Here is a 22,240-nt window from a genome sequence, read left to right as displayed (position 1 = left end):
ATCCAAAGAAGGCAGAAGTTGCTTTGAAGAGGCTATTGAGGTGTTCATTTCATGCTTATAATGAACAGTGTGCGTGTGTATATGTATATAAACACACACGTAAAAAAAAAATCTTTTATTGTATGTTATGAATATCAATTCTCCCTGTTTTGCCTTCTGTAAAACATCCCAGATTAAACAGCAAATAATAGCATAAAAATAGACTGACGCGAGCATGTGTCAAAACATGTATTTTATTAATTTATCTTAAAAAATTAAAATAAAGTGCTTTTTATGTACAATATAATAAAAACAACAGTCACAATCTCAATGATACAAAAAAATACAGTTCACAATGTTATTTGTACACAACAAATAAAAAAGGAAATCATGCAGGCAAGACCACATTTGTCTAATAGTTATTCAGTCAACTAAGCTTTATGGAGCCGATATGCAGGATTTGGAGCGGGCTTGCATCTTACTGCAGCACTACATTGTGCAGCACAAAGGATTAATTACCTCTATGGTTGCAGTTCTTTGTAATATGACCGTTTGAGCAAAATCCTAGAAAGATGTTGCGATGCATTACCTACTTTAGCCATTTTAGGAAAATAGACAGCGGTAGATGTTCTACAAAATATGTAATAGTTGGCTACATTCATGTCCAGTACAGTATGTTGTATTACTGAGGAGCCACTCAAAATGAAGCGTCAATCACCATGACATTATTTGCTTCCACATTTTTATATATAGGTATATATAGTACAGACACATCTGATTTACTACAAATATTATTAAATATTGACCACTTCAGAAAGATGTTTCTGATGTGCTCAGTGTCACTTCTGACAAAGCAAAAACTGCAGAGTGATCGACAATTGTGAGCAGCTCCCGGTCTTATGGTTCGCAGGTAAAGTTAATGGTGGCTGGGGTGAATCTGTAAATCTACTTTTGACCCGTGTTGTGGAGAGAAGTGTGCCCATGGAGGGCTACAATCACGCCATTCACCACATCATTGTTGGGTAGTGTACGATGTGGCATGTGGCTAAAGGCAGAACAACTTGACACCTAAAGGCATTTTGAAAAAAAAATGTCGGGAGGTTATCCTTGAAGGACCTGACGCAGGGGTTTCAGCCTCCAGAGAGACGTGGTATAATTCAGAAAACCGGTCTCGGCTTTGCACCGAGGCTTTTAGAGTCTCGTTTATTCTTGTTATGTTCTCGTTTATTTGGTTGGTCTCAGCAAACCAGATTAAAAAGGAATAGCTAGACCTTTTTGGGGGAATACACTTATTTGCGTTGTTGCCAAGAGTTAGATGAGAAGATGTCTGTGTGCTGAACATCTACAGACAACAACCGCTTAGCAGAGCACGACGACTAGCAACATGAGAAGTCTTTCTGCGAATCCTGCCAGCTGCTGCTGGTGGTACCTTCAAATTAAGCGAGCAGTCATAAGTGGTACCACTCATCTTTGCGAGAAAATGAATAAGCATATTTCCTCCAAGATCAAACCGCCCCTCTAATTCAGCTCGGCATGACAAAAAACAAGATGCCCCTCCTGCTTGGACATGCTTGATAAAAACCAGCCCAGGTGCTGAACCGACAACACGGTGAGACATGTGCAGTACTCAGTGCAAGATTTGAAATGTATGCTGAAGTAGGCAGTAAAGCACTATGAAAACAAAATAATCAGCAGTGTTCACCCTCTAGTTTCAAGACTATCTCTACAACACATCTTGCACAAGGTCCCTTGAAAAAACACACTATTAAGCACAGATACTGTATATACACACATACACACACACACACACAACAAAAAAAATAAAGAAAAGAAGGACACACTAAAGAAAACACTGACCACTGTTGCGCAGTATGCAGTGCACTTTGTCAACTTGTTGCAGTTACATAGCATTACATCATCCGCTCAGTGTTGGAAATAGCAAAATGTTTATTCTGTAGGATACTGGAATATACTGTATACTGTAGGCTTACTTGATCAATACAGTGAGTTGGTGATGTATTCTAAGACATGTGGTGCCATATTGTCCCTATGGCTGTGTAAATGCTTCTCCTTCTGATTTACACGACACCATCAGCTTCCGACTTCTTTGGGAATTTCTGCTTGTTAAGTCTCAAATGTTGAAGCGATGTGGGTGCAAGTGTGTGTTCAAAATGGCTGCACTGGTCCCTGTAAGAACAGATTTCTAAAAAATAATTTTCCTCAGCAGCCACACCTTGTTTCTCAGTAGTTGCATTTCTTAAAAGTAGGAGCTGATTTTACTGACGTGCAAACCTGTGTGTATTCAAGACCCTGATTACTTGTGCTTTCACATTAACGCCGCAATGACATCTGAGTGAGTGTGGGGAACTCAATGCATGTAAGAAACGTAACCTGGTGGAGGAGGGTTATATCGAGCCGATACAGCGCTCTGTGCAACTACATCACTACGTAGTGCAGTCTGGATAGGACAATATAAAACACTATCTTTCCACTGCAGTGGCAGTTGCTATTGGTTGTTCTGAGACCATTTCCATTCTTTTTCATTCATTTAGCACTTAAATTAACCAAATAGTTTGTGTTTTTAGCGCTCATCAAGCTCAATAGTTTCAAACCAGTTGTACCTTTTTGTTTCAGTGTATACTAAGAAGCTGTTAGACTCCTTTAAGAGTGGCTGAAGGAAAACTGGAATATTTTCTTAGCTGACAACCACAAGACAAGTTTTCACACAAAGTAACCTCCATGCTATATCCTTTGATAGTCAATTATTTTTTGCCCAACACTGAAACACAGTCTTTGTTATGAGCTAACAGTCTAAGTAGAAATTTCCAACCTTGCACTTTATTATTAGTGCCATTATTTTGCCATCTCTGGGCCCGTCATCATGTGCTCCTTGACAGTGATCAATGCTATTGCAACGCATTGGAGTGGTACGAACAGAATGGCATCATGGCATTGAGATCAGACAAATAGAGTCGTTTTTGTGTTTTGGCACAGTGCACATGATGATTTCCGGGCTGCCCTGACAAAGGGAGAGGAGTGTGGACGTCCCCTTTTTTTCTTGGCTCTCTGTGCTTGTAATGTCCACCTTGACAGACAAAATCTGAGGTCATCTTCCCATATTCGCCTCAAAACCTTATCATAGTACCTGCAGGTCAATACTGACGTACAGGACTGTCTCTGATGAGCAGAGATGTGTAGCAACGGGTTCCCAAAGTTGTCCGTGGTGCAGTGACGAGGGAACGACACATTTGAACAACATTATACATTCAGGAGGTAAATGTCAGTATTTAGGCCCTGGACATATGATCACATCCTCTTTCTTTTCATCCTTTTCATTCTTGTTCCTCTGTCTCATCTTTCATCAGCTTTATCCTCATATAGTCATGACATTTATTCAGCAAAAGGGGAACAAATGTGATTCTGACTTGTCTCCAGAATGAATATGCAATGCATGTGTTATATTCTCCTAAGCCTGAAGTCGAGGTCACCATGTAGTTGTAGCCTGCTTCTGGTGTGTATAAAAAACTGAAGCGTTGCCTCTGTGGCATTCGTCTTCTGCAGAGCATGTGGCTGGGAAACCTATCAATATTCATAATGTATTGTTTCTATTATATCATGTGATTGCTGTCAACTAGTCATTTTAACGTTAGATACCTAAATAGATACGGTGATGAATATAGATATAGGAAGAAGTCTGTTTATTAAGCATTTTTCCTTTCTTCCTCATATTGCCCAGCCCTACGCTCGCACACATTAGTGGCTATGAGGACGACTCAAACAAAGACCCTTATAATATTCTGAGCAGCCGCCATGGTTGTTGATGCTGGTTAAAACCAAAGTGGAATGCTGCTTCCTCTTCCCGCCCGATGCAGCAAACCAGAACAACCTCTGGCTCTGGAGTGGAAATGATTAAACGATGTAAATAACCTCTGCACTGATCACAGAACAAAATATGCCAAAAAATAAAAGATGTGCTGTGGTGTAGAGGGATGTCAGGGTCTCCTCTCCTTTGCTTGGTGGCCTGTGTCCCTCATGGAGACACAGGGTGGCATCTTTTTAGCAAATACTCTGCTCTCAGACGATAGAGTCCTTGATCTCCGAGCCGAGCCTCACTCTGGGCCGAGGGCAGGTCGGGGAGTATTCCACGTGGCTCTCCTTCACGTTGAGCAGCCGCCTGTCGGAGGACTCGGAGAAGCTCTTGCTGTTGTCCGGCGAGGACTCATGGGTAGGGGTGCTGCAGATGTAGTTGTCATTTAACGTTTGGTAGCCTTTGTGATCAGAAGTGGACACAGGGATGGTGTTACCGTTTAGGGGCAAGTTCTCCGCAGGCTTTCCCACAATCCTTGGCTTCTTCTGCTGCATGTTGGGGCACTCGCCCTGCTTCAGCATGGACTTCATGTGATCTCGGTTCCTGTAGATGACGAACAAGGAGAACACCACCAGGGAGAACGCCAGCAGGGCGCACACCACAATCAGTTCGTTCCAGTACGTCTTCGTGTGCTGCTGCTCAGAACGAGACTTGCCGGGCAGGATGATGGTCTCCTCCTGCTCAATGTGCGGTGTGCGCGAGTGACCAATCAGAGTGGTGCTTTCCTGGCGGGGCTCCGCTCTCACACAGTAGTTGGCTAACAGCTGGCGGAAACCCTCCTCTTCTGACCAGCACTCGTAGGTCTCCATCTTGTCCGCTTGCGCCACCACAACCAGGTTTCCCTCGGGGGTTGCGTAGAGGAACTGGCTGGCGTCGTCACTGTAACGCCACCTTCTCTGAGCCAAGTTGGAGCGCAGTTTACAAGGCAGGACTCTGAATGTGTTGGCCGGGATTATAATGAGCTTGCATTGGGAGCCACCTGCATACGAAAAAAACAGACAAAACTATGTTGTTCCAAAGCACCAACAAGTGTTCAAGAAATATTTAACCAATTGCATAATGGAATAAGACTGTTTTTAGTCGGTCTCTTAAATACGAAGGAAGAGCTTTAAGACTGTAAGCTTGAGGAAAGAAGCAGGCTAGCCATTTCCTGGCTGAAGCTTTATATTCACGCTATCTAGCCATCTCAACCCATCAGGAGCCATCTCATACAGATAGCCTCTGATGGGTTATCCTTTATGAGGTTGACATTAATGGTCTCTCTACTGTATCTCTTGGCAAAAAAGCAATTTAAAAGAGTTGGTGGAGAAGACATGTGTAAGTGGGCAGTAACTACATTAGTACAGTTTTGAAATCTAACTATAATAGTCATGGATTCTTATGTACAGAACCGCTCGCTTTTACCTTCTGTCATATAAATGTGCAACAACATGCGATTCTTCTCTGACTGCTTTATGCTGTTGTGGTGTCCGTGAGGTGACAAATCACGATACAAAGGGAGCACACTCACGAGCAGCTGATGGTCTGGCAGCTCTGGGGCTGGGAAACGTCCTGTTACAAATCGCTGACGTATCGGCCTCCTCCACATCCTGCTGCCAGTGACTGAGACAAAGCATACCAAACACAACAACAGGGTGAAGGATAGCAACTGTAATGAGAGGAACCTTGGATGGATGCACTAATTTGACCCTCCCGAGGTCTGTCATTGTAACACCTGTGAGTATGGCTTCATCACTATGACTCAGAGGACAATCTTCTTTTAAAAGCTTCGGTTCGGGCATGAAAAGAGGAGCTTTGCATGCTTTTTTTTTTACGATTATGTTTTGGAGCATGTTTACGTGCAGTGGTATAAGAGTTTCACCGTGCGTTAACAGTCACAATTTTATTACTAAGGTATACCCAAGGACAACAAAACAAACCTACATTCAACAAAATAAATGTATCCAAGTCAAGGATTGCAAAAAAAAAAAGTTTCTTAAAGAAAAAAATACAAATCTATCAAGGTCGCTAAATTAACAAATACAGCCTGTTTTGGAATGGAGATTTGTGGCAGTACGATTTCTCACCTGTCAGGTGGAGCCATCCTGACGTCCCGACACAGACGTCCCGTCCAGGCGCAGTATGGGTCTCTGGACAACACACACTCTCCACAGCTCTGGTAGTTGGAGCAGTTGGCCACAGGGACCTCCACCAGCCCAGAGTTGGACGACACAAACAACAGACCCTGCAGAAGAGAAACAAATGGCAAATGTGTGAGAGTCTGCAAAACTAATTCATCATCAAAAAAGGTCAAGGTGCAACACGCAACTTCTGCTTTTTGTGACTTTTTCTGATTCAGAAAGGGAAACCATGCTAAGACAATTAACTTCAGACAAATAGTATAAAAATAAAAACAAAGTCCTAACTCTGGCCAGCTGTTCTTTTACTTGATGCCAGCCAAGTCATTCGACTGTAGTCAAAAACACATGGCTACATAAAGCTGTTGCTCCACAACCTTGTCTCCATTTTTATTAATTCTTTTACATCACTTTTCAAAACAATATGTATAATTTTGTAGAAGACCTTTAATCCAGAAATGCATGTTCACCATGATGATTGTGACGTTGATACTGACTCACAGCACACCCAGTGTTCCCAAAAGTGCAGTCTATATTTAGGCCATCTAACACTATTAGATGGGCATCATGTGGATTATGTCTGTCTTTCATATCCCTATTTGGAGCTAAGAATATACACACAAAAAGTATCTCAGACTTTTTTAGAATTACATAATCTTGGATTGCAGCTTGGCTGCTTTGGCCCGGGAGAGACCATTATGTAATAAAGAGGGACAGGTAATGAAATTCAGCTCTGGGGAAAATGCCAGAGAGGATCAGAAATACTCTTCCAGACGGTGCCGTAACTTAAGAAAACTCAACAGAACGGCCCCGCTGGAAAGAACATTTCAGTAGCTAACTTAAATCTAGCTCCTCCACATTATTATTATTATGACTTATTACTATGAAAACCGTAAACATGACGAATATAAACCTTATGACAATTATGGTTCTGGGTGTCTATTGAAATGAACGAGTTGTGGTTTACCCTCTGAGGATCAAGCTCGATGTGTTGCACTGGCTGAGGCTCAGGAAACAGAATCATCTCCTCTATGATGTGCATCTTATCGTTGGCATTGATAGCTTTATGGAGCTTTCCATCATCTGGAAGACACAGGGGACAATCAGAAATTTCTTTTACTGACAGCAGGGGACAGTTTGTGGGGGATAAAAGCAACATCTAGTTTATTTTAAATGGCAAAAGTATAGTTTGTGTTTTAAAGGAAAAATTACATTACAAAAGCATACTCCCCTCATTTTCAAAGAGTTATAGAAAGGCTCACAAAATAACAAATCACTTGCTGTTGCCGTGTAATGAAGTGTACCTGTTCCGATGAAGAGCACGTCGTAGGCCCTCTCCATGCCTTGGATCTTGTGCACAGTGATCTGTGTGTAGCGCACGCTGCGTTTCAACAGCAGGGGAGCGCTGCGGATCACGCTGTCCATCAGGAAGTGGTCCTTGACAAAGTTGAGTACTTTATCAGGCATGTGTAAGGACGACTGGATACCCATTTGCCTGGCGTGGTTGGTCACACACTGTGGGGAGGGAATTAGAAATGAAAAATGAATCTCTGCTTATTCACGTAGACCTGGAAGTACAAACATACAACGAGCCAGGATATTGCATTGACCTGTATGAACCCTTTCTTCACTTATGAAGTGAATTCAGTTTGGAGTGAGGTATCATTGGAAACAAAGACTATGCTTCTGCAGAAAAGCAGACCTGGCTGATGATTTTAATAGTAATTCTAGCAGTTATCACTACTAGTTTTAAGCTTTTCGGCATTTGCTTAGCTCTAGGGACTTGTGAAGAGTTAAGCAGAACATCATCAAGACAGCACTTTTGGTAAATAAAAGGAGAACATCTGCTTTACATCAAGCTCACTTGTTGCTATCAACACAGAGAGAAAAGAAAAAAAATCAGATTAGGATTACAAGTGGAAATGTTTGGTCAGAGACAATAAATACATTACTTTGTCTGTGCGATATCACAGATATTTCTGATGGTAAAAAAAAAAAAAAAAAGCTAGACTCCGTTTTTTTTAACCCATTTTGTAGAAATAACTACTTTTTTAATGAACAGATTCACAGAGTGAAGCAAAATCAGTTGAATTGTATCATTTCCGGCACCACTCACCGCTCCCGGCCGCGGTTCTGGCACTGGGTGGTTGTATGTGTACCACTGCTGAGTCTCCCGGTTGACCTCTCGGTAGCGCCCGCTGAAGGCTCTCTCCACCTGAGCCATGGTGAAGGCGCACACCGCTGAGCTGCCCGATGCTCCTTTGTTCCTGTGAACACAAACGCAATTTCAAGATCTCTGTGGAAGATTGCGTGTTCCCATTATTTTACCCAAGACATCCTTTCTGCAGCTGTCATTTCAGTCAGGAAACTGGGGCAGCAACTTCTCATTGAAGGACAGTTGTTGAGTGGGCGCTTGAATGATCTGCATTTATAAACCTTTATTTTCTCGAAACATTAATTAGACGTTGGGGTTGCATGAGCTTGTGTGAGCGTTTAAGCTCATTACAGCTGCTCTAAATTCAGAGGAGCCAAGTAAGAAAAAGGCAACTTGCCAAGTTTGAGCGCAGATATTAAATAAAAGCTGTCTCAAGATGGTGTGTGAGAGCTGTGTTGAGTACAGGGTGTATTTGTGCATAAACATGCACACTCACAAACGGCAATATGTGTCCGATTTGTCCGAGTGCCTCAATGCACTGTTAAAACGATCAGAACAAACTCCTCCCTTCGCTTCTTACCACTGGGAAGTGAAGACGCCGTAGAAGACGGTGCTCTCCCAGCTGTCCCCCATGGGCTTCAGGACAAACATGTCCTGGATGATGTTGAAGGGGAAGCCGTCATCAGGCAGGGAACACAGGAGCTGGGCCTTTAAGAAGGTCGTCCACTTTTTCTGCAGCACCCGTTCGCCGCCTTTGTCACCCTGCAAACAAAGAATGTTAGAAATGAATATGTTGCAGAATACTTTATGTCTCATGAAAATATAATTTAGGAACACCATGTTGACGGTTAAGAAGAACGCAACATGTCATTTACAGGGTGAAGGAACCAGAACTCAACACCCGGCTTAGAAATATTTCTCCACTTCCCCTCAGATCCCCTCCAGACATGTTTAAGTTATTTATAAATGGTACAAATAATAACACGCTACAAAAAACAACTTAATTCTTATGCAAATAGTTTTAATTTTTAAGATCTCCTCCTTCCTCTCTCAGTGTATGCCCACGGGAGGCTTCAAGTTGCATCCGCACACGTGTTTAACTCAGGTTTAAGGTGAACGCAGAGAAACTTTGCTCCTTCAGCAGAAATCAAGCTCATATATCATTAAGAACACTGAAGTTCTAACATTCAGAATAAGTAACAATAAGCAAAATACTATTTTTTGAGTTGAGAACTTTACATGTGCTGCAATATATTAGCCATTAGAAACTTCAGAAGACCTGCAGCTGTAATCCTTGCATTTTGCTTTAGAGGATGCTGTTGAGGTAACGGGATCTGAAAGTTGTTACTGTGACAGTTATGATTATTTTCTTTAGGGAAAAAAAAATAGACAAATAATCACAACCAACCACGATTTTATTGTTCTGATGCAAACCAAGTATTTAAATCCTTTCCTTTGGTGCAGCATATGTGTGTTGTGCCTTTAAACGAAACTACAAAAGGACATTTTGACAATAAAATGTGGGTAACAAAAAAAGTTCACATAAAAGTGGCCTCAGCACAAAATACGTGTTGGAGAGGAGATGGTGAAATGGAAAATAAACAATGGCTAGTTATTAATTACAGCTTTGAAACCAGCATTGGTGGTTCACTTGTCCTCCGAGACACAGAAGAGGAACTCAGGCCTTTTAAGGCCATCACTAAATATTCACGTAAACAGCTATCAGACAACTTTGCGAGGACTAGCAATTATCTAAGAGATTGTAAACACAGACCAACAGAGACTCCTCCCAAATACAGCAAGCAGGCTGGAAAACACAGAGAAGCAGGAGGAGGAGGAGGAGGAAGAATACAACCAAAACAAGTAGTCTCGCCCAATCTCAAGACAGTTTCCCTTCCTCGGACACAAACCAGCTCATCAGCACGGCCTCTGAAGCCCAGAACAACTCCAACATAGCAGCACAAGGAGTGAATCATCCTTGAGGAGACGATAGCATGCAAAACTATATCATCGCCCGCTCTCTCCTCTGCGCACTGTGACACACAAACAACCATGTTGCTCAACGACAGGGTGGTGAAACCTCGCAGGACAGATGCACGGCCTGGGAGCCAATTACTCGGCTGTGGTAGTAGCCTGTCCACATAATGAGGAGAGACCACATTCCTGCTCTCTCAGCTGTTCATCGCCGTCGTTGCCGCTGTGCGCCGCTGCGCAGCTTGTACTCTCAATAGCGTCGACCACACCGACTCACCTCCGATATATACACGTTCTTTTGGGCTGTATTACATCGCTTTCTCTCTCGTTTTTATCGGAACTTCACCTTTCAGATTCCTTATGGTTGTCAACCTAAATCGAGGACCAAGAAGTAAAGAAAACGGTGCCACACTGTTCAGAACCCGCCTGCTTTCCACAGTCCCTCAGTGTGCACACCTGAATAAACAAAAGAAAGAGGGAGTGGAAGAAGCGAGGGGGACAGATAGGAAAGAGGGGGGAGAAAAAACAACTTCGGAAGCAGAATTACTTGGCAAACCCAAGTAAAACAGTAGTTAGACCTGCAGGAACAAACTGGAAAAGGCTTTGATTTATCTCATCTGACGAGAACCTTGTCGTCTTTAAAGAAGGTAGTGAAATGTCTGGCAAGATGAATCAACACGTCACAAATATTTCAGATATCCGAATTAAAGCACACTCAAACACATTTGGCCTTGGCTTAGTGTACGGATGGAAAAAAGGGAGGACATGTTTTCTGTCAGTCTGAAAGAGTGTGTTATAGATACTAAACCACTAACGGGGAGAGGCCTTCATTCCTCGCCGTTACTCAAACTCTAATCTCGGTTCAGCACGTTCTGCTCTCTGGAGTACAGGGCGCGTGTTCAGATGTGAGATCACATTCTGAGAAAATACACATTTTAAATATGGTAGTAGTTTGGCTGACGTGGGGCTGGTTTCTCACGGACATTTTTTTTATTTTGGAGAAGGGATGGATATAAGGGGAAGACCATAAAAGACCCTGTGAGAGATGGACAGGTGCATGCCGGTGAAAACTGCAGGAAGTCAGTATTGTAGTTTGGCTCGCTCACCAACAAGACCAGCTGCCACACACAGCTCATAGTGGCAATTCTAATGTTTTCCCTTCGGGTCTGAATGCAGGAATTTCTGTCTTCCGAGTCATAACTTCGTCAAATCGAAAGACACAGATATGATATGCATATTTGATGTAAGTACTCCAGTGACAGTTTTCTGTCCATCCATGACCATATTGGAAATAGAAACAGCCGATAGCTAATTTGGCATACTCTAATGGTACAAATTGACCCGAATGTAAAGAAATCCAGGCTTGTTACCAGTGTGTTTAAGTTGTAGCCCACAGCATAACTTGCTGATTGCATACCCAAAGCATTATGGGAACTGTAGTTCCAGGATGGGACATAGTTGTCTTACTTTTGTCTTGAGGGGCAGACCACGCTGTCAATATGAAGTCTCATAAGAATAAAAAATGACTTATTGCACCTTACCCCAAGGCTATTGCTGATGCTTCCATGGCAACAATCATTGACGTCTGTTTTTTAACAAAAGAATAATTTACCCACAATTCATGGAAAATGAGTCCTACACAACCTACACAGCTTTGTGAGGTCTGAGGTCTGACAATAAGCACTAAAGTGCTGGTCAATATGGGAACCGCCTACACACATTCATCTCAATGCATTGATTTGGGGAAGCCTTTCTGAAGCCTTTTCCCAGTGCATTAAGGAACAAACCACCTGCATCAATGCTGTACTGCCACAGAAAAGCATCTGAAAAGATGTCAGTCAGGAAAACGAGGGCTGCCGCATTCCAGAGGTATAAAAGGCGCTTCATAGCGTAGAAGAAGCCATTCTTCTATCTCTATTGCACAGCTCATCTGCAGCAAGTTGCCACAGTGTGGGGGCCTTTCTGTCAATGATTTCCATATATAGAACCCAGGAAGTGCACCGCCGGCTGCGAGAGGTGTCGCAGCACCGAGTGCCAGAGACGAGCAGGACTAAGTCATTAAGCTGTCACTTAAGATTACATGCTGTCTCCACGATTACTCACATTACTGCCTCCATGAACAAGAGACATCAGCCAGGGAGGGATGCCGAGCGCGTGTATATAAGGCAGCCGTTTAATTGATCTGATTACAGGTGAAAAGGGATAAAGTCTGCTGTCGATTATTCAGGGGTGATCGACCAAACTAAACTCTGGAAGAAAAGGCGGAGGAGGTGGAGGAGGAGGAGGGGAATGACGTCAGCAGTTTAAATGATGCGAGTAAATTCTGCAGTTGCTCCAGTTTGCATGCTTTGCCTGAAACAAATACCGGCCATGTAGTAGAGTGGAACAAGCGTTTCATATTGTTGCGAAGCACCCCCGAATACTAATAATGTTTGCAAAGCTCAAGGCGCTGGTGGAGAAAGGCAAAGAACTGGAGGGATGGACGAGTGCAGCTGACATTGTGAGGGAGATGGAGGGAGAGGAGGAGATGACATTGCAGAGAAAAAAGGGAGGAGAGGGGGGCGTGGTGAGTCGGAGCAGATGATTCAAGCGAGGGGAAACCAAATCTGTTGAAAACATGTTTGCACAGTCAAATCGAAAAAGCTTAACCGCGCGAGTGACATATTTCCATTGCAACGGCACAAGCATGACGTACGGTTAAATGTGACCAAACGTGCTTTGACATGAGAGCGGCCCGCCTTGTTTTAGGGCAATTGTATCAGGATTAAGGAGAGGAAACTTGAGGCGCTGTGCCCCTTACATTGGCATGGCTCTCTTATATTAATACCTCACCCCAACCGCAGGTGTCTTACCTTACACACGCGAGCAATCCGCGACACAATGGTGTTGTCAAAGAAGTCAAATTCTTTTCCCGCCTCGCTAAAGAAAAAGTAAATCTTGTCGTCGTCTCCCACGGGGTTTCCTACTGGCTGACTTTCCTCGATGTAAGCCGACCCGACAAAGACCGGATCTGTAAAAAAATAGAAGAAGAAAAACGTTTAAAAAAAACCATGGGGGTTAGAGAGACACCTTCATCATCTACGCAAGGGGGAATAAAATGTTGGATCACTTTTGCATTGTGGTGAAGTTAAAGAGAAGTCAGAGTTCACACAGTAAACTCTGGCGGTTTCTTCACGTGCTGCGACCGATAGGACCGGGCTCCCGCGATCTAAGAGAGCTCGTCTGGCTCTCGGTCTGATGCATTAGCGACTGAGCCACGCTAATGACCGCTACTTTTTGAAGCTAATCTGCTCCATTTGGTACGTAATGGAAGATGAGTAGAGATAGGGAAGAAGAAGAAAAAACTGCATGCATCTGATGGAGTTTACCTTGCAGCCATTTTAAAGAGTTTTCCGTCTTCAGAGCAGTTCCCTGAACCAAACTCTTGTAAATGACTGGCTCATTCCCTTGGAAGTTGCTGACAGTACCAGTGTACAATTCACCATCTGGAAGAAAACAAAGGAAACAATTACAAGATTTATATATATATATATATATATATATATATATATATTTTTTTTTTTATTAATATAAGATTTTCCTATTAATTAAATATAATATAGTACAAATACATGGCGTACACGGAGCTTTCATAACAGATGAAGTCAGTTATAGTTTAGAGTGAAATGAGAGCAACAGAGCGGACCGAGTTAAGGGATTAGACAAAAAAACAATTTCCATTCATATCCAGCTCAATTATTCACTAATTGCTTGTTAAAGAAGCTGAACACAAACGGCTGTTGGTGTCCGGCTGTTTATCAAAAGGACCGGCGCAGACAAACAACATTAGCAGGCACAATGTGACTCCTCGGCGACTCAAAGTAGCTTCATAAACAGCTCATAATAATACCTTTGCACGCCAAATGGTGCGACGCGAAGAGGGAAAAATGGGTGCATTACTACGTACCAACAATGATGGCAGTGGATTTATACTCTGGATTAAAGGGGCAGCGGCTGCGCCCATCTTCCATCACGACCTCGCCCACTTCATCTCTCTCCAGTGTGAATGTTGACGTGTTCTGGAGACAAGACACGAAAAAAAGCAAATGTCCCTCAGGCCCAGTCCAATTAAATTCTACTTACAGTAAAAAGTGAGCTCAGCGACCTCGAGCTCAGTCTCTCCACTTCTTCATTACAATAATACACAGCACGCTGACTTAAAGCAAGTTTGGTCACTTTGAGCACACAGTAGCGTCTGTCTGGGTGCTGTACGTCATTCGCAACTCTACTTATTCATTGTGAGAAAATAAGACTGGTTTATTATCATGAAATACTTCTGCGACAAGGCTTGTTGAACAGATGTTGGAGGAAAGATGTATTTTATTCCTCATGCCATAGAGCTGCTGTTTAAAATCGCATCACCTAGCGTCACTGCTTACTATTACTATGAACACAGCTAAAGCATATTTTGAGTCAAACCTGCACGCACTTTGATGTTGCCATGAATGCTCACTAATGTGTATTCATCCCTTGCTCAAAATAGACTGTTTGCAAAAGAAAAAACTACTGCGACCGGCTGTTTCATCATTTTTTGTAAGCCTCTTCAAAAAAAACTTAAGCTGAAAGTATTTAGGGGCACATTTGTTTTTGGTCTTTTCGTTGGATTCATTGACAATAAGACAAATATTGGATATTTTCAATTTGCCTGGTACAAGGTATTTTTGTCGAGACCTGGCTTCAGGTAGTTTATATGGTTTGTAGAGGAAGAAAAACTTGATTTATTATAGGACTGATTTTATTCCAGACCTTGTTAATTAACAGGCCAGGTGCCTAAGGCTGGTTAATGTACATAAAATATTGTTTAAAGATTATATGCCATGGAAATCTGCAATAAGTATGCGATTCAACATTAAGTCTCTCAAAACAGTTGTATAATATCTTCTTTGGCAATTTCTTAGAAAAAAAGAGAAAATATGCGCAAATGGTTGGGCTTTAAACGGAGTGTCTGCGTTTACAAACAGCAGGCAGTGAAACATGTTGGCATTTATCAAGCTGGGAGGCTCAAATGAAAGTGTGGGTGACGTCTTCAGAATACTCCTTTAGTCCAAAACCCAAAGACAATTTTACCGTGACAGAGATAACAGAAAAGCAGCAAGGTCCCACTTTTGAAAAGCTGGGAACAGAACATTTTTGGCAATTTTGCTTGATACTTAATTGATTATCAGAATTGTCGCCAATTATTTTAGACTGATCGCCCAATTGTTTCAGCTATCTATTCTTTCAACTCATCTTAAAACAAAATGGACATGCCTATATATTAAACAATAGGGATTTGGTAGCAGAGAGACAGATATTTTGTTTTCAATATATGATTCATGCGTCCCATCAGCTTCAGCTAAGATCAATGCACTTGCGTTCTAAAGCACATTGAAATTGCTTATGGAAAGGATATATTTACAGCTGATATAGAGGAGGAACAATTACACTGAGCTATAAAGCACTTAGTATACCGATGGAAATGTGAGTATTCCATTGAAAAAAATGAACGTGGACAATTTGCAGCACTAGCAATAACTTGTTCTATTCAATCAAGTCAGACAGGACATTATTATTGCATTATTATTCTCAGGATTGTTGAGTGTTATCTTCTTGGCTTTAGTGTCTTGTTACTCTGTCGTTAAACCCACTGACTTGTTTTGAGAAGAACTATAAAAATAAAACATTTATTAATGTTAATATTATGCATCTGAGACAACGTCTGGCCACGCTGGGTCACACACACGCACACACACAAACACAGAGTTCACCCCGACCAACCGGGCTCAGAGTTGCTTGGAATCCCAGTTCAGGGCCTAATGTCCTGCCAAATGATATACAGTCTGAGACGTCTCGTGTTTTTCTTTCACTCTGACGTCAAAGGGGAAAGTTTAATGCGCCGCTTTAAGAGCAGCGCTGTCGCCAAGCTCGATCCCCTTCCCCCTATCACTGAGATCAATGTCATCCTGCTGCCGGTTACCATCACTCCAGATGTACTTCACCACTAGATAAACAGATCTCCTGCTTCCCTCTTGCTGTAAACCACACAGCGCGTGTACCCCCTGTTGACTTGTCTGGCTAAAGTGCCTGAGCAGCATTTGCTTACACTTGAATAACAGCAGATCCAATACGGACATGGTGGATAAAAGGGGCTTGATTCATCCAACACACACAGTCCAAATTGCTCTAGTGAGTGGAGAAAAGAAATCAACACTTCGAAGTGAACAATAGGTAGATTGAGAGGTAATTACTTACTATGTAGGCGCAAATAGGACTGAAGGCATAGGTGCCGCACACATAGAGATGAGTGCTATTCAGCCGCAGGAGGATTTTGATGTAATTGAAGCAATCAGTCTGGATGGGGAACAAATGGAGAGAGTGTGAGGTCCACAGAAGATGTTCTTACAACTGAAGGCATTTTTCTGGAGAGCTCCTTAAAATCTGTGCCTGGAATACTGGAGCTCATAATCAGAAGTAAATCTGTCAGAGCAAAAAGAAGAAATAACTGTTCAGAAACTGTGAAACTGGTTAGATATAGGTAGAAGAAGAAAAAGAGAATTGTTCTCAAACGCAGTTGGGAAAACCTCCGAGCATCACACAGCAGCTGCCCGGTGGGCTTTCTGTAATACACAGACCAGAGTTGTACACCAGAGTGTAAAGATTACCAAGGTTTGTCGCCTAGGGATACAACAGCTGGCATGACAACAAGGTAACAGACAGAGAGCGAGCGAGACGCCGTGCACAGAAAAGAACAATTCCCTGGCGAGTGTGCACACTTGATGAATGCATTTGTAACTGCTGGAACGGTTTGTCAACACAGCACTCAATGCTCATTTCATCTTCTCACGACAAGAGTGAAACGACTCAGAGAAGACAGCAAGAAAAGAACAAACACCAAGAAAATCCACGCTCTCAATATTGTCATGTGTGCAAGTATCTCGCCGAGCCATTTTCTGAATTTGGCGTTTTCATGGAGCAGTAGAAAGGTGCCTCTCACCTGCAGGTTCTTCCCTTTGAAGCTGCATTCTTCTCTTTTTCCAGCAGGAGTGCCCCACGTCAGCTGAAGATGAAAAATAAACCCTTAATAAGTCATAATAAGACTCTGCAGAGGACGGTTTTTGGGCGGCTGTCGCTCATGGTTATGAGTGGTCGTCCTACGACTGTAAAAGGGTCACAGTTTGATATCTGGTCTCCCCGTCGTTTGCATTTCAAAGTGTGCTTGAGCAAGAAACTGAACCCACAGTTGATTTCATTTATGAAAAAGAGGGAGTAAATATCTGCCAGCCCACTTCTTTGCTGGAACGGTTCCTCTGATAATCCACTGGCCGTGTTGACATACTCACGTTCTTCTGCAGCTTGGTCTTGCTGATGTCCGAGAGGCTGAGGGCAAACAGCGCCTCCCTGGCTCCGACGTACAGCATGTCGTCCTCCTGGCTGAGCAGCAAGGAGGTGTAATTGAAGACGCCGGCCACTGAGAATCTCTTGGCCGACCTCTCCTTTGCGTCTGGGGAACGGCAGGAAAAAAAACAAAACACACACACTCTGGAGATCAACACAGGACAGAACAGAGAGGAACAGACTGGTACCGAACATATCCTGACAGTCCTGGAAGAACAAGAACACACAGAGTTGTTTTGGCTTTCTGCAGGGAGAAAAATAATCAAGGGTTTCTATATCTCAGTGCTAGGATTTAAAATGCATGTTAAGGAACGCATGTGGGTTTATTCCTTTTATTTGGTACAAAATACCAGTCGAACGGATTGGTTTTGTGATGATGCTGAAAATATTGGTTTTTCATATCCAACCAGACATGGCAACGTTAACTCATTTAAATCGGGTTCCTGCTATACAATTCCCAAGCTTTGTCAGTTGATAGGATCACTACTTTATTTATAATTACTGGTTGACAGCACTAAAAACATCTGAAGTACAACGACTTGCTTTGAGATGTCCTCTGCCATCAAGTCCATCGTATTCAAGGCCAGGGGTCCGGCTGGTTCCTTCACCAATCGATGATCGATCATCTTTAAACATATGCACGAGGTGTGAATCAATATTATCCATGAAAAGAGAAAGCTACTGGGTAACAACAAAACTACAAAGTGATTAAAGTAATAATATATCAATGTAGTAATATCAAGCCATATGCTGAGCCATGAATTGAGTTGTATGTTGAATCCCAAAAAATAATACTTGATCAGAGGGCAGCTCTGCGCTAATAAACACACATTATTAAACCCAAAACCACAACTGAGTACCACATTACCACAAAACAACTCCCACTCCAATGTGTTGGCCAAACACAAATATACGATCGGAAAGGTAACAACATCTGAACACTTCCAGTACTCCAAGGAAATATGTGAATCTCTGTCAAGGCCTCACAGAAAGCCTCACATCTTACAGGAAACAGGAACAAGGGGACAGACATCACATTACATCCGACACGCAGCACAACACATCGTGGTGAGCCTCAGTCAAATCAATGTATGACACAAAAAGGGGAAGCTCTCACTGAGCCGGTTGTCATCTCTGTACGCCTCAGTCCCGTGCTCTCGGGTTATCCCTCTCGCGCAGCCAGCAGCTACTGGAGCTCCACGAGGACGCCTGTGAGCCACGTCCACACTTTCCTGTGCTGGCCGGCTCTCTCTCTGCACTGCACTGGCAGCAGTGTAAGAAAAAGAAAAAGAAAAAGAAAAGCTTCTTCCACTCAACGCCAATCTAAAAGTCCTTTATTCTGCTGCTCACCAACCCTCTTCAAATGGATGCCTGGAGCGGTGGACCACAAGTCAAATTAGTTACTCTTTCCCACGTCACTCCCTTCCCTGAAGCCTCGAATTGGAATAATGATTAAGTAGTGATTCAAGGTACACGTTGCACCATTTTAGGTAATTCTCTTGGCATCAACGCAAGCCAGGATCTTCTACTACAGAGGCATCAGATTTTGTTTTTACTGCATGCCACGGTGAAAGTGCAGTTTCAAGAGGTTTGGAAAAAAATTTGGGAAACGGGCAATGGCAATTGGTCAATAACCACGCGAGTTGACAATTGGTCAATTTCCAGTTTGACCTACTCTGTGGTAACTTGCTCAAACAACCCAATATAAAAAGGCCAGCAAAGAGCTCAGGAAGTTGTGATGATGGTTTATTCAAGACTATATGTAAGTATTCTGATCCTTAGAGAAACAATCGTTGAGTTTGAGTTCATGTGGATGTTATCACTCGATATATATCAACACGACTAACAATCTTTTGAGGTCACCAAAGACATGGGATATGTGCAATCACATATTTGTGTGTCTATTGCTTACATACCCCTTTGCAGTTTTTTTTTATTTTTTTTTTACCATTTTGTTTATCTATTGCCTCCCATTCCAAACATATTAAACACACTTGATGTGCTCCCCAAGCCAAAACACTGGGGGTCACGGACTCCATTTGCTTCTCCAAATAAGATTACTGCATCGTATCTGGAGTTGTCATCACCACTATTTGCTGCAGTTAAAACCGTTAACAGCATTTCTCTTGTGTATAGCCTGCAAGCTGCTTTCAAATCAGACTTCTGATAAGAAAAAAAAAACAAAAAAGACACCAGCGGTAAGTTTATCTCCAACACTCCAGGTGGTGCATAATGCAAATGGAGCCAGTAAACAGCAATAAATGTTTACAACCCACGACCTAAACTTTCCAATATGCTCACAAACAAATGGTTCCTCCAACACTCAAAGCACTTTTGGCAGATGATCTTTTTCCCCTTATGGGAGTGAAAAGCAGCTGCACAGGCCTAATCTTGTCCAAAATCAAATCGTAGGCTCTTTCCAGATCAACAGCCCTCTTTCTGTTTAAAACGTTGTGACATCTGGAGTTAATGAAGAGCCTGGCTTTCAACTTCACCAAGGGTATACAAAATAATCAAAAAACTTCCTTTTGTCATTCAGGACGGGAAAATGTAATTTCTGATGTGAAGAAGCAGAGGCTAGTTTTGGATTCGATGCAAATTAAATCTGTTAAAAAAAAAGTTGTCCTAAATGCTCATAAGGAAAGCTATGCTCGGTCCCAGTGGACCCTGCCGATGGCAGACAAAGGAGTGCCATCTCTCCTCTCAACAGGGGAACATATCATAGCTTGACTGCCACGGCTCCCCTGAGTTTTGGCCATTCACTGGAACCACAAACAGCCTTCCCTCAGCATATTAAAACTCCCCGACATAAATCACAGTGACATCCTTTTAGACAGACAATAGAATAACGAGCGAAGGCGAGCAAACTCATGGAACTTTTACTCAGAGAGCGGTCTGAGGCTACTTAGTGGCAGGGTGTGTGTGTGTGTGTGTGTGTATGTTTGAGGTCGGAGTACTGAGTGGTAGTAGTGGTAACCAGGAAGATTGGATGTTTCTTTATAGGTCAACATCTCAATCCAGACAAGGGAAGAAAATGTTATTTTCAAAGCACTCCGAGATGGATTTCTGATAAGAGCAGAAGGTCAAGCCAGTAACAAACGTCAGTTGTGTCAAGATGTGGCAAATTCCAGCAGAAACTCTCGGCTTTCTCTTTTTTTTCCCCCATCTACAGCAGTTGGTTCTCTGGGAGATTTTTTTTTACACTTCCCGATGCAGCAGATCAGTTGTGTGTTTTGACACGCCTGCAGCCGAATGCCCAGCATCTGCAGGCCGGTTCACAAGCCAGGCACCGGGCGCATTCATCAACCGCCTGTTTAATCAGTCGGCTGTCACCAAAACCGAGGCCCTAAACCTCTGCTAATGCTCATCACATCACACCTTCCATCAACATGGCTGCTTTATTGCCGGTTCCAACATGCTGAATTAGTTAGTAGCACAGGTCCTTTGAAGTCAAATTGTGTATATTTGCCTCATTTCTCTGTGGTTATGAAAGCCTGCAAGCTGCAAAATAAATTGGCCAATGGTCTAAACCAGAGCGCAGCCGCACAATTCAAAAGATGTAGTGTTTGAGAGCAGATCAGAGTCTGCATGACATACTGACATTTAGAAAGTGAATGTCTTTGCTCCTCTGGCACGTAATGACTCCTCAGAAATTAATTGGTTGAAATTTAATGTTGGCAGGGTATTCATTCATTGTGTTGTTTTTTTCAGTGGAGGTAAAGATGGCAGGAACAAATCATAGCACTGAGGATTTCAGAGAGCAACTGCTCTGATCACAGAAATGTTTGTAAGAGAATCAGACTAAATCTGTGCACACACGATGAGCAGCTCCAAACGTCTTGAATTAAAACAAACGTGTGAGGGGAAATTTGGACATCATCTTCCGGAAGTACAGTATGTTATTTTCCCGGCATACAGATGCTAGTGTTAATCTGAGCTGCCTTACTGATAATGCAACATGCAATGACTCAAATAGGTGCTTGTCTGCTGGCAGACACACAAGATAGAAAACAACCATTTGTGCCTATGTGCTTTTCTATTTGTTATCTTTTTTTAAAAACATTTAAACCAGATGTAACATTAATTTGGGCGCTTTTCAGGTATTGGTACCACAATTGTGTTACATTCGGATAGAAGGCTTACCATTTTTCAGTCTTTATTTATATACACAGCACGCTCCATACGGCCGCTGGCTCCACATTTACTGTAAATACTATTTATTTTTGCATACGTTGAGACACATAAGTGGCTGTATGCATGTCGACATAAAAGTGAGTGCTCTTGAGACATAAAATGCTTATGAATCATCAAAAATAATGAATGTTCCAGACACGTGAACAAAATCTTTTTTTAGAATTTTGGATAACTCCGTCAGTGCTGAGACCTACAAAATGGCTCAGCGACATCAATTAAGACTTCCTCTGAATCCCTTCATTCACATCAGAGCGGAGAGTTTTCAGTGTGCGCTTACTCCTCATTGAGGTAACTAAGATATCATCAGAGGGTGTCAGCTTGCAGACACAGTGTCACAGAGAAATAAAATACACGCCAGCACCTTGGCAGGCATCATATTTCAGAGAAAGATCAAACTATTTTTTGAAGGTTTAATAGTACTCCAAGGGTGGGGCGATTGATTGTGCTTTAACGCTTGCCAAGACACTGCTTAAAGCCGCGACTGTAAACATGCCCCAGATTTGCTAAAAGCAGTGTGAGCCCAGTCACAAGACAAGGGGG

At 42.6% G+C, this 22,240-nt stretch overlaps 1 protein-coding gene across 3 annotated transcripts in view; it reads right to left on the bottom strand.

Moving 5' to 3' along the window:
* Positions 1-226: 226 nt before the first annotated feature.
* The window catches only part of sema4bb (sema domain, immunoglobulin domain (Ig), transmembrane domain (TM) and short cytoplasmic domain, (semaphorin) 4Bb), a 51,896-nt gene continuing 29,882 nt past the window's right edge, over positions 227-22,240 (bottom strand). For all 3 annotated transcript variants that reach the window (XM_068599167.1, XM_068599008.1, XM_068599086.1), the window contains exons 3-15: positions 17,452-17,612; positions 17,106-17,168; positions 16,364-16,462; positions 14,040-14,151; positions 13,462-13,578; positions 12,946-13,103; positions 8,700-8,881; positions 8,081-8,231; positions 7,269-7,479; positions 6,932-7,047; positions 5,914-6,071; positions 5,358-5,449; positions 227-4,826 (exon numbers count right to left, since the gene is read on the bottom strand). In XM_068599167.1, coding sequence (XP_068455268.1) covers positions 4,054-4,826; positions 5,358-5,449; positions 5,914-6,071; positions 6,932-7,047; positions 7,269-7,479; positions 8,081-8,231; positions 8,700-8,881; positions 12,946-13,103; positions 13,462-13,578; positions 14,040-14,151; positions 16,364-16,462; positions 17,106-17,168; positions 17,452-17,612 — 2,393 coding nt within the window. In that variant the 3' untranslated portion in view covers positions 227-4,053. The remainder of the gene's footprint in view (positions 4,827-5,357; positions 5,450-5,913; positions 6,072-6,931; positions 7,048-7,268; positions 7,480-8,080; positions 8,232-8,699; positions 8,882-12,945; positions 13,104-13,461; positions 13,579-14,039; positions 14,152-16,363; positions 16,463-17,105; positions 17,169-17,451; positions 17,613-22,240) is intronic.

Source organism: Clinocottus analis, unplaced genomic scaffold, assembly GCF_023055335.1.
Source record: "Clinocottus analis isolate CAN_PGR_092001 unplaced genomic scaffold, fCliAna1.0.p SCAF_1, whole genome shotgun sequence".
Lineage (NCBI taxonomy): Eukaryota > Metazoa > Chordata > Actinopteri > Perciformes > Cottidae > Clinocottus > Clinocottus analis.
The sequence above is the reverse complement of the archived record's forward strand: the minus strand, read 5'-3'. Positions and strand labels throughout refer to the sequence as shown.